Source organism: Arvicola amphibius, chromosome 1 (assembly GCF_903992535.2).
Source record: "Arvicola amphibius chromosome 1, mArvAmp1.2, whole genome shotgun sequence".
Lineage (NCBI taxonomy): Eukaryota > Metazoa > Chordata > Mammalia > Rodentia > Cricetidae > Arvicola > Arvicola amphibius.
Window position 1 is genome coordinate 114,160,627 of NC_052047.1, and position 12,721 is coordinate 114,173,347.

A 12,721-nucleotide genomic window follows, 5' to 3' on the forward strand; every position below is an offset into this window, starting at 1 on the left:
CCCCGTGTCTCTATGTCACCTAATAGATGCAGGGTCTGTGTTCCCAGCCTCCAGCCCTGGACCCTGGCCATAATAGACCCTGGGGACAGTGCTGTTAGACAGTGTGCTTCCTGTTGACCTGTGCAGTGACCGTCAGAGTTGCATCTCTGCCGTCCACTGTTCCTGGTTCCTAGCCCTGACAGCAGTGGCCGTGATGCTCAGACCGAACTCCCTGAAATCCCTGCAGAGCCTCACCACCTGTCTCCTCCCCCAGAGTCAGACATCCGGCCTAACAAGCTCTTAACCTGGTGCCAGCAGCAGACCGAGGGTTACCAGCGCGTCCGTGTCACCGACCTGACCACATCCTGGCGCAGTGGCCTGGCCCTGTGTGCCATCATCCACCGCTTCCGGCCAGAGCTGATGTGAGTGCAGACCCTGGATACAGGGGACCCCAGACTTCTCAGGGTGAAGACTCCCAACCTGGCTCAGTGTTTCTCTCTGCAAGTTCTTTTTGGGTTGTTTTCTAAAACTTGCTTTTCTCTTGTTTGGACAGCAACATGTTTGCCCTGTGTCCTAGTATCTGACAGTCATCACAGGGTCAGTGGTGTGTCTCACCACTTGGCACCCAACCCTAATAGCCACCTTTTGGAAATTGAGTGTAGGCTCAAAGTCCCTCTCCCCATGAGAGGAAGTAGAAGAGAGACCTACTTTACCAAAGAAGTATTGTTTTGACATCCAGAATCAGATTATTTCTAGAATCTTCTAAAGCTTCTTTGTTGGCAAGATGGCAGGGTCAATAGGAAGGTGAGATGACAATCTAGAAACCCTTCATGACACCTACGGACCTATTGACATGGGGAGCAGCACAGACTCCCACCCACGTACAAACCCTTCCTAAAGGCTAATGGAAAACTACCAAAATCATCTAGCCCCGAGGAGATGGGAATATCTCACATGATGCAGATAATTTGATTGGTTTGAGAAAAGATCCTGTTACTATAACAGTTAAAATAAAAAAAAAAGAATGAGAAATAATTAAAGTAACTCCCTACATTTTCAAAGAGAGTACATCGTTTTCTGAGGGTTTCAGCCTAGGTCAGTGGTATAACCATGGTCTGTGTTTGATTCAGTCCCTTCATGAGCAAGGCGTGTTCCTGGGCTTGAGGTTGGAGCTCAGTGGGGCTGGGAAATCATCCTTCTGTGCTCAGTGCATCCTGTCTCACCCTGAACTTACCTGGTATGGTTCCTCCAGCAACTTTGACTCGCTGAATGAAGATGACGCTGTGGAGAACAATCAGCTGGCATTTGATGTGGCCAAGCGTGAGTTTGGGATCCTGCCTATGACTACAGGCAAAGAGATGGCGTCTACTGAGGAGCCCGACAAGCTCAGCATGGTCATGTACCTCTCCAAGTTCTATGAGCTCTTCCGGGGCACTCCACTGAGACCCATGGGTAAGCGTGGAGGCTGTGCCTAGTCTCTAGTGTCTTCGTCTTCTCTGCCCCTGCCCAAGTCTGGCTGGTGTTGTCTACTCTGAGCTTCAAGACACCTTCCCTTCAACTCAGAGGCCAAACAAGGGTGACTGTCCTTGAAGATGTGCAATGGCCTTCCCATGCCCCTCAGTCATTTAAGGCTTTACAAAAGTTGGGGTGAGGGAATTATTCTAGAAGAGTCCTGATATAAGAACACCCACAAGTTACATCACCACCTGGGCCCTGGATCCTTTGTCAGAGTTGTTTTTGCTTCTCAACAGATTCCTGGCGTAAAAACTATAGAGAAAATACTGACTTCGACTTGGGCAAATCACTCATTCCTAATAACTATCTCAACCTCACATTTCCCAGGAAGAGGACCCCACGGGTAAGTTTCAGGCAGGTCTTTTGTTTCTTCCTCACTGTGGGTGATGGGGGAAGAGGAAGGAGAATTTCATGGCTGAGTTTGTTTATGTTGACAAATTGTGTAGCTCGAGACTCAGAAGATGAGCAGTGTGTGCGTATTTTCAGAGTGAACCCAAGTTAGCTCTGTTCCTGGAGATGTGAAGCAAGTTCATTTCTCCTATCATTCAGATCCAGGGGTATGACGGACATCGGTCAAGGGGCAAGGTTATGGTAGTAGTCTACCGTCTCGCATTTCCATCCGTTCATTCATTCATTCATTCAACCATTCATTCATTAAATAGTCCCACTAACTTTAAGGCTGCAGCTTTTAGTTGTTTTGGCGATGGGAGTGATGGATTACACAGAAGTGAGTGATGTAGGGTTCTTGGCTTCGAGTCCCATCCTAGCTTGCTTCTCTGTTGCCATGATAAAATGCAGACCAGACCAACTTGGGGGAGGAGACGGTTTGTTTGTTTTGCACTTCCGTGTCTCAGACCATGATCAAAGGTATCCAGAGCAGCAGCTCAGGGCAGGAATCTGGTGGTGCGAACTGAAGAAGAGGCCACAGAGGAAGGCTCACTGTCCATGGCGGCCCTGCTTTCTTCTACAACCCAGAACCACTTGCTCTGGGGTGGTACCACCCCCAGTGGGCTGGGCCCTCCTGCATCAATGATCAGTCAAGAAGATGCCCCACAGACTTGTCTACTTTAGAACGGTCTCATGGGTTGTAGTTCCCTCTTCCTTGGGGACTGTAGTTTCTGCCAGACTGGCAAACATTACTCAGCACAAACCCAGGGCATAGTGAGCTTCTAGAACATTCAGGAATCATAGAACCTTTAGTGTCTGTGACTTTTTCACAATACCCCCCAGATTATGAAAAAAAATGCCTGTTTTCTGTCCCCTAAGAAGTTAAGTCAAAATAATCAATATTTTTCTATGCTATCATACTTAGCTGATGAGACTTTTCTGGCAATTTTTTTGTAACTCAGTTATGCATGTCTCAAGTATGAACTTTGTAAATGACAACATTGTCTCACGGTTGCATAAAATAAGCATGTGTATGTTCTCACAGTCTACAAGCCACAAGTTGGACACCTCTGAATTTAACATGTGGCATAGGACAATTCACTTCTTCCAGTGTGACCCAGAGAAGTTGGGAACATAGTGTCCTCACAGCGTAGTGGGTAGGGAAACTTGAACTTGGCGATGTTAAATGTTAGTAAGTTATACAGGTATTGTCGAAGTAAGAACTAGAATTCAGATGTTTAAAATTCTGTTACTAATAGCATTGACACTGTATAGCAATGTGTAGTTTAAGAAGTGTTTTATATTCTGTGATCCCCTCAGACTTGCAGTAGCTTCTGAGTAGATGGTGTCAGACTCTTTCCTATAGGTGAAGACGCTGAAGTCAAGGTGGTTAGGTGATTTTCTGAACGACACTAGCCACAGACTAGCACCTGAACCTGTGATTCCTTGGAGAGAGAACTTTCTTGCTGCTATCACTGGTCACTTTTTAAAATATCAAAGCTGATATCCAACTCAACCAGATCTAAATTCCTCCATGGTTGGGCTAAACCAGATAACTAAATATAAATGTTGTCTGCACTGAGCCAAAGCAACTCAGGATGTGTGGGGACATGGCTGTCCTCAGCTAGTCAGATTAATAGGCAGACCAGCAGATATGTGGCGTTGGTTGTTTTTTAAAGAGGGAAACCATTTAGTTTAATAAATGGATTTTGGCATATCAACTCTTTCAAATCCATGGAAAATCATGATAAGAAAATGTTCCTGGGGTGAAAGAACTGGAAAGCTAATAGGAAGAGAACGTAAGCCATTTGTTTATTCTCTTGGTCTCTCTGCGTGGCCATGAGAAATATTTGGTTTTTCGTTATGCTTCTGGTTCTTTGTCAAGTATAATAAAGTCAGAATGATTAGAGTCTTTTTGTAAAATGTATTTATTTATTTTTTTACAAATCTCATACATGTATGCAATATATTTTTATCATATCCATCCCAACACACCCCGACCCCCACAGAAGCCCCTCTTCTCCCTACCAGTTCCCCTCTGACTTTGTGTGTGTGTGTGTGTGTGTGTGTGTGTGTGTGTGTGTGTGTTGCCTGTGTCTGTGGCAATGTCCCACTGACTTTAATTATACTCAGTTATATGAGCATAGCAGAGGTTTTTACTGGGGTGTAGCAACTTACTAGTCGTTATGCCATTGAAGAAAATGGCTCTGGGTTAGAGGTCTTGAGTCAACTTTTGGCTTCCAGTGAGAAAATAAATAAATCTCTACATTTTAATTTTCTTAGACTTTTGTTTTTGAGCTGAATCTCAATAGTACTTTTCCATAAGGGAAAGTAAACATTGTTTGGATGTGTGTGCATTGCTAACCTTTTCCTGTAGGTGCATTTTATTTCCCAGGTCGTTCACAGTGGAGACATCTAAGAAGCAAAGGTTGCCCCCTTGTACTTCATTTCTTCTCCCAGGAGGACTTAGGAACTTCTTAGGAGCTGCTGGCTGGGCCTACAACCACCCTGGACTGTGTTCTGTGAGCCCTTAGGTCACATGTCCAAATGGGGTCTAGCCAGGCTCCAGTTGTTTGAATTGGTCCCACCCTGGGCTTTCAAGTATAAGGGAGAGAAAAGGATGTATTACTCTTTGTGAGAAAAGCCAAGTCCTCCTTGAAAGTGGAAGCATACAAAGAGAGCCCTAAGATGATGCAGGCCGCATTCTTTTTGGTGGGACATTCTGTACTTCACAGTTCTGGTCTCTGGGCCTAAGTGGCATTCACAGATGGTGGAGCTGGGAGCCCAAACAGTTTGTGCCTCTAAAACCCAGCATTGTTGGAAACCAGGTCATCTGTTTCTCTTGGTGTTTGTCCAGGCGTTAGACTGGGGTTATTTTCATTCACAGAATAATGATTTATGAGAAGCTGAAGGAGATGCTGAGGGAGGCAGGGCCCTTGATCTGCCTGGCTGCGGTGCCTTGGTCAGATTTTGAACAAATATCCATGACTAAACTGTGGTTTGTTTTTCTTTTAATGGGGGTGGTGAATATGGCAGGCATATGTGTATATGTGTGTGTGTGTGTGATGTCGTGCATGGTGTGTGATGTGTGTGGTGTGCGTCTGTGATGTGGTGCATGTGTGATGTGTGTGTGTGTGTGTGATGTGGTGTGGTGTTTGTGTGGTGTGTGATGTGTGTAGTGTGTAGTGTGTGTTGTGATGTGGTTGTAATGAGGGTGTTTATTGGACTCAAATGATGCACAGTAGACTCGGTGCTAGGGTTCCCAGGCTTCTATTTCAGAGTATCCAGGCCCGGAAAGGACCCTTCTGGGGCCAGGCAAACTATGCTCGGGACTGGAAAGGCGTTATGCCTGGGCTTACAGTGAGCCTGTGGTACCTCTTCCTGCATTTATGGTGTCTGAAAGGCTGGGGTGTGATGTGGACCTGCCCGTGGAGGAAGTCAGAGTATAGGAAAATCCATGTAGATGTGACATATACTCTGTGGGATGTGACCCCAGACTCCAGCAGGAGCTAACTGTTGGGAGAAGGTCTAAATCACTGGAAGCTGGTAATTATGATGTCTGTCCTTAGGGAATAGATGCAATCTGGGCTCAAAGATGCATGTGGAGAAGGAACAGTATTCAGCCTCCACCCCACCCAGGCCATAGGGACAGCTCAGTCCTTACACCCCCCCTTACCTAACAGGCCTGGGCTCCGTTGTTCAGATTCGGGCAGTGGGGGTGAGCTGTGAGAGGTTACCAGGATAGTTGGTAATACACTATGAAAGGGAATGTGTCTATTAATAGTTACAGTGGCTGAGGGAGTCAATAAATCTGAACCGTCCTTGGCAAGCTGGACATTTGATCTCTAGTCCTCAGGTTGGAGCTAATGTTTATTGAAACGAATTAAATCATTTAAGGGTGGCTGGATTACAGGCTTCATTTGACACCAAAGCCCTGGACAGCTCACTCAAGTCCTGAGAATGCTCTCCGCAGGTTGAACTTGTCCTACCTCTTCACTGGAGGCCCAGGGAACAAAGAAAGTCAGGGAGTTCCCACAAGGCAGCAAGCACAGAGGACATTCCCCCGGCCTGGCTCTGACTTCGGGGACATGATTAAACCTCCTCCAAGCCCACAGCCACTGTAATAGAGGTGACGCCTACCCTGCTTGTGTCTCAGGGATTCCGAAATAGAACAGAGGCACTCTCCATTATACCTAACTGTAACTCCACGGCTGTGCTTACATGAGGAGCCATCTTTCCCCTTGTCTACCATTAGACCGACAGCTGTGTCCAGACGAGCATGCATCCTTCCGTGCTTCCAGCTCAAACAGCGTTGGTGGCCGTGAGCTCACCCTGTTTCCTTGGCCGTTGCAGGTAGACACCCAGACGGAGGAGAGCGACATGAACAAGAGGAGGCGGCAGGGCGTCAACAACCTGGAAGAGGTGAGTGTGCCTGGGCTCGGCTGATACAAAGGCCCGCGTCCCAAGGACCAGTGGCTCTGGGTGTGCTTGCTTAGCTCTCCCTAGCCCTGGTTCCACTTTGTGTTTTTTCTCTCATGAACCACTGGGATCCGGGCTCAGTTTGACCACTTTACTACTTCCTAGCTGTGTAACCTTGCAGGATGGAACCTCCCCGGGGTGAGGGCCATGGCTGTCAAATGTGCAGATACATCCAAAATGTTTAAGACTTTGAAAGGTTTTTCGATTAATAAGACGGCACACATAACATAGTTAATTAATATTGAGTTGCTAATCATAGTAAGTAGGAAAGAGACACCAGCCAACATGCCCTGGGCACTTTTTGCGGCTTCCCTTTAAGACAAATGTTGGGTGCCCACGAGTGCCACCATCTGGCGAAAGGAGAAAACTGTAGGAGACAGTGTCGAAGTCTAGATAGAGCCTGCCTCTGAAAATGGGCAGGAGGGTGTGAATTCTACCTTAATGAAATAATCTAAAGAGACACGAGATGTGCACTTCATTTCATTTGTGTGCATGTGTATATGTTGGAAGGTGATCATGCACCTTGTATGCATGTGGAGGTCAGAGATGCTGTCAAGCATCTTCCTTGTTTGTGCTCCACTTACTTTTTTTTTCAAAACAGGGTTTCTCTGTGTAACAATCCTAGATATTCTGGAACTCACTTTGTAGACCAGGCTGGCCTTGAACTCTCAGAGATCCACCTGCCTCTGCCTCCCAAGCGCTGAAATTAAAGACATGCACCACCACCGCCCAGCTTCCACCTTACTTTTTTGAGACAGGGTTTCACTCTGAAGTGATAGCTCATCCGTTAGACTTGACTGGATGGCCCATGAGCCCCAGGGATCAGCCTGCCCCCACTTCCCACTACCAGGGCTATGGACATGCGCCACTGCGCCTAGCTTTTAGGGGGGTACTGGGGAGACAGACCTAGGTTCAGGTCTTCATATTTTGTATGCCAATCACTTTACCTGCTAAGCCATCTCCCCAGTCCTGTACTTCATTTTTCAAAGCCATCCTAATTCTGCAAAAGGAAGCATGCATATGCCCATGAGGTGTGGGCAGCAGCTTTAGCTGAGCTACTGGCTGATGCCGTAGCTGACTCAGAGGCATGTGGGGTGATTTACAAACTACACCCATGCTTGAGTCCCAGGACTTAGAAGAGACTACTTGCCTCTTCTGTGTGTGACTTTATTGCTATATTTTGTAAAACATCGGTCATGCCTTAGACTCGTTCTATCTCCCATCAATGAGCTGCCAGTCAAGCCAGAAGCCCACCCTGATAGAGTGTGGCTGCCCACCACTTACATCATTCTCTGATCAAAGGAAATCTGGAATTCAGTTCACATTGTGCAGTGTAAACATGCTTGCTTCCCTCATCTGAAGTGTTTCCAGAACTTTTTTTTGGAAGGGGGCAATCCTGCCAAGAACTGTGGTTTTAGAGGCTGGAGAAATGGCTGAGCAGTTAAGAAAGCTCACTGCTCTTCCAGAGGACCCTAGTTCAGTTCCCAGCACCCACATCAAATAGCTCACAACTGCCTAAAACTGCATCTCTAGGGAATCCAATACTCTCTTCTGGCCTCCAGAGGTACACACACACACACACACATGCACACACACACACACACATGCACACACGCACACACACACACACACACGCACAGAGAGAGACAGAGAAAGAGACAGAGACAGAGACACAGAGAGAAACAGAGAGTTTTAAAAATGAAAAAGTCATGCAAACCCCAGTGCCCTGACTCAATGACTCGGTGCACTGGTGGCTGTGTGGCCCACTGTTGTCACCGACTTTGATTTGTGCAGTGTTCACCCAGTAGACTCCACCCTCCCTCCCCCTTGATCATGCGTGGTTTGTGCACAAGCCACATTTCATACCCTAAAGCAGGGAGTGGCTCTCCATTTTGCGTTTGTCCAGAACTTGACTGTGCTGTGCATACACGACCCCTCCCCCAGGCTCCTCTCTTTGGGATCTTATTTTTAAAAACAGTCAACTTTAGCTTGCGTCTTCCCATGCATCTCTTCTGAATGAACATATCTTTACCCTCTCAAGAATGCTGTTCCTGTGGAGAGAGAGTCTCATTGTCTCCTTCGGGGGCCTGACCACCCACTTGGCCTAGTACCCCTTCGTATGCTCTGGGGTGTATGGGAAAAGTGGCGTGGAACAGGAAATACATACTAAGAAATACTAGAAATTTTCAAGTCATATTAGTTAGTAGACAAGTGAGATGGAACTCAGTTTTGTAAGCCATCGTAACCAAGCTTGTTACCATCGTGCATCCCAACAGGATGGATGCGAAGGGCCCTTCATCCCTGTGCCATGAGTCTCCAGAACCTCCAGTCCCAGGCTAATTGTGAGAGTACCTCAGACCAACACAGACTGAGATCTTTTTATCCAATAGCTGCCCAGTGCCCTTGAAAAGTGTCCGAGCCAAGGAAGATAGCGAAATTGCCAGAGATTGGAGGAGACTAAGGAGACAAGATGACTCAATGTGTGGGATCCTGGATTGGAGCCTGGAACAGAAGATGGGTGGGAATGGAAAAACTGATGCAATCCAAGCACAGTCCATGGTCCAGTTGAGAGTATTATGCCAGTGTCCGTTCCCTGGCTTTGATAACAGTGCTTTGATTATTCCTGAAGCTACATCAAAGGTGGCTGCAGGAGGCGTCCTTGGGAGCAGGCTGTACTTCTTTGTACCGTCTGTATAAATCTAAAGTTATCTCTGAGTTATTTTTTCTTTAAAGATTAGAGTTGTGGGCAACGTTGGGAAAGGGAGTGCAGAGGAGAGGAGCAAAAAGCTGAAAGCCTGTGCTCACCGTAGCCCGACTCCCTTCCCTCGCCACTCTCTCTCCGCTTCTCAGATGAAATGATTTATTTTGGAAATTATTTTATGTTACACTTCTCTATTTGAACTGATTTTTTTTTTTTTACTCCTCCCATTTTGTACATGGGGCAAATTCAAAGACATCCATTGCCTGTATTCAGGACTGGTAGGGAGAAAGAATTCAAACTCTAAACTGCCGGGTTCCCAAGCCAATATGTCCACCCTCTAGACACATGCATTGTGCTGTGAGCATCAATTCCAGAGGACACCCCTGCTGTCTGCCCTCACTCCCACGGCCCGCTGAGGGGCCCTATGTCCTGACGATCCCTGGATTCATTCCCATGTGCTGTTTTAACCTTTGCAGCTGCCAGCTTTCTCCAGCCGTAGCTTGGGCTCCAGTCAAGAGTGTGCTAGAGAAGGCGGCAATCAGAACAAAGTCAAGTCCATGGCCAATCAGTTGCTGGCCAAGTTTGAGGAGAACACACGGAACCCTGCAGCCCTGAAACAGGTAATGCTTTATATGGTCAGTGGACATATCCTACTGGTAGCGGAACCCTGGGTGTGGCCAAACGGGGGAAAAAGACTTCAGCCTTCTGGTTGTGAAATAACAGACTTTTCCATGGGCTCCTGTTAGAACATTTAGGCCTTCATACTGGGTCCCTCAACAAGTAGGGGCTGCTAGCATTCCAGTATGCGGCCTGGGAGTCACAATTTGCTGGTGCCCATCTTTCAGATAATTAAATCCATTTCCTAAATCGCTTTTGCCCTCAAGCCATGATTTTAGCCAGTGTGAGAGAGGACAGTTCTAGTCGAGAGGCCATGTAGGCGAATACTACCCAAGTCCCTGGTGAGACGGTGTACCCTGATCAGAGGTGCAAGGACTTGGACAACTTCCTTAGCATGCCCTGGTGCCTCTGCCCTCCCCACAGCCTGACAGGCTCTACAGGGTCGCTGTGTTTGACCAGGGCAGGCTGGCTGCTGTGGCTCATGCCGTCATGCCTTGTTTCAAGGCTGTGGTCTTAGCTTGGTTCCTCTGTTCTCTTGCCTTTGGATGTATACTATAAAGTTACAATATGTTGTCATGATATAAGACTCTGGGGGTCAGATTCCCTTTGTTTATGGTGGACAGTGGTCCCATGACAGAGCTGGACTCATTTGGGAGAGACAGTCTCTTCCCTGGTTAACTTTAGAGGCAAACGTGAATAGCTCCTTGGTCTTGGGGCTAGCCACAGCTCTCTTGGACAACTAATCTTCTCAAGGAAGCGGATTTGAAACAAAAGGGCAATTTTCTTGAGTCCTATCTTTGTCTAAGCATAGTTTTAATGGTCCCTCCTGGAGGCCTGACTCTGTTCATTTGACCTAGATCCCTGTCCTGGCTTGGGCAAGAGGCTTTCTGTTTCCAGGAGGACTATGCTGGCCACCCTGGCCTGGTGTAGGCTGGCACTGATGGCCCAGAGCCCTGTGTTTGAGCCAAACAGCAAGGCCTCTGGGATTGACACATTGTCCCAGAGCAGGGAGCTACAGAACTTGCCCATCTACATGCTTGTAGAGCCAGGGATCCAATTTCCAGTCTGGGCTGGGCTTGCAGGAACCCAGCCAGCCTCATCTCTGCTCCTCCACACAGCCGAGTCTCCTATTCCTTGTATTCCCCTTCCAAATCCGCGTGCCTTTTCTCACTTGCCTTTTCTTTCCTGTCTCCTTGGGCTGCTTCTGTGGACTGCCCTTTTCCTCCCAGGACTGCCACCGGGTCTCAGGCATAGGTAAGCCTGTCTTATACTCTGCCTCTCGCCCTCCTGCTACCCCTCACTGCTCCAAGCTGGAGGACTCCACTCCCAGGCTTCCACCTCCTCTGAAAAGGCAGGTAGGGCTTTTTCCAGTGGATGCTATTTTGGTAAAGTTTGAAGGAGGGGACTTGGAGCCAAGGGATGGGATGCATGGCTCCCTCCAGCCCCCATATGTGACTGATTGTAGAATCCCTGTGCATGAAGACACAGTTCAAGGTTACTATCCTTACGGATAAGAACAGCTACACAGGGAGCACCTGTTGTATGTGTAGGCCACTGGGCCCTCAGCCCACCACAGGGGTTACCCAGCCAGCCATGCACAACCTTGATGCTGTTGCTAGGGGGAGAATAAACAACCCCAGGTGGCCACTTTGGAGAATTCCCATGCGATGCTTTAGTACAGAGGGGCTAGCGAATAAACTGATTTCCAAATTATTGAGAAAGCAACAATGGAACGGGCTGGGGGGTGCCTCATGGCTACACCCACAGAAAGAGTAAGGCTGGGGCATGGTAAAGGCCTTTCCAGATGTCTGAGCAGCCAGAGCCTGCATGGAGAGACTCTCCGGCTCTGGAATCTGGACAGTCAGGATAAGCACCCACAAATTCCAGGGTCATCTGGTCAGCACTGTGTGTTTGTTGTATACTGGGTACCAGAGGTTGAGAGCTGTAGGTGCAGGGCTGACACAGCAACTGTGTGTCCTGTGTGCATACCATTCTCATGACGAAGTCTCCTGCATACCCAGGTCAATCACTGTAGTGGTGAGGCGGCGGGCTGCGTCCCACCACCTGAAATAATTACACGGAAACTGTATTCTTTTAAACACTGCTTGGCCCATTAGTTTCAGCCTCTTATTGGCTAATTCTCATATCTTGCTTTAACCCATATTTAGTGATCTGTGTAGCACCATGAGGTGTTGGCTTACCGGGAAGGATCTTAGCCTGCATCTGTCTCAGAAAGGAGAGCTATGGCGACTGCCTGAGGCGTCTGCCTCACTGCCTTCTTTCTCCCACAGTTCTGTTCTGCCTACTCCGCCTACCTAATTTTCTGTCCTATTAAAAGGCCAAGGCAGTTTCTTTATTAACCAATGAAAGTAACACATAGACAGATGACCCTCCTCCATCAAATCACAGCCCCTAATGGGATGTGTCAGACTTTCCTTGAGGAATCCTAGGCAATCTCAGAACAGAGATATGCATGGGAACCAGGGCTGTAGAGGTTTGGTTGTCTTAGGCGAGGCCCAAAGCTGAGTACTGTTGACTGAGTGCTAGGGGTACTACCAATACAAGTGCAGAAGCTCCTCCTTCATCGGGCCTAGTCTGTGACTGTTCTCAAAGTGCCACATGCTGCTGTACCCTCTATCTCTGGTCCTCGTGGGGGTTCTTCCTGGGGGGGGCTATAAAGGGAAGGAAGCTGACTTCCCCCTCTCTCCCAGTTCTCCTCTGTGGTGGCTACAGGACAGGTGCTCAGAGAACTCAATCAAGTACCTGCTAGCGGCGAGAGCCCAAGCAGACCCTGGAGAGCCAGGGCCAAGTCAGACCTGCAACTGGGTGGGGCTGAAAATCTCGCCGCCCTGCCTCCCACCTGCCAAGGGGCACTGGCCCTGTCCAGGGTGCTGCGGCGACTGCAGCAAGTAGAAGAAAAGGTTCTTCAGGTGACCGCCCTCTCTGCATCCTACCTGTCCCTCATCCACCTAGAGCAGGTCCCTTTTCCTCTGCTTCCTTCCCTATCTCTGTCTGCTGTGTCTGAGGAGACAAGCCTGGCTC

General features: G+C 48.1%; 1 protein-coding gene across 1 annotated transcript in view; it reads left to right on the forward strand.

Moving 5' to 3' along the window:
- Mical2 (microtubule associated monooxygenase, calponin and LIM domain containing 2) overlaps positions 1 to 12,721 on the forward strand; it is a 151,937-nt gene that overhangs the window by 56,565 nt on the left and 82,651 nt on the right. Inside the window, exons 11-17 of the mRNA XM_042056049.1 lie at positions 254 to 401; positions 1,232 to 1,431; positions 1,731 to 1,837; positions 6,235 to 6,303; positions 9,538 to 9,681; positions 10,909 to 11,034; positions 12,391 to 12,609. Of these exons, the coding sequence (XP_041911983.1) occupies positions 254 to 401; positions 1,232 to 1,431; positions 1,731 to 1,837; positions 6,235 to 6,303; positions 9,538 to 9,681; positions 10,909 to 11,034; positions 12,391 to 12,609 (1,013 nt within the window). The remainder of the gene's footprint in view (positions 1 to 253; positions 402 to 1,231; positions 1,432 to 1,730; positions 1,838 to 6,234; positions 6,304 to 9,537; positions 9,682 to 10,908; positions 11,035 to 12,390; positions 12,610 to 12,721) is intronic.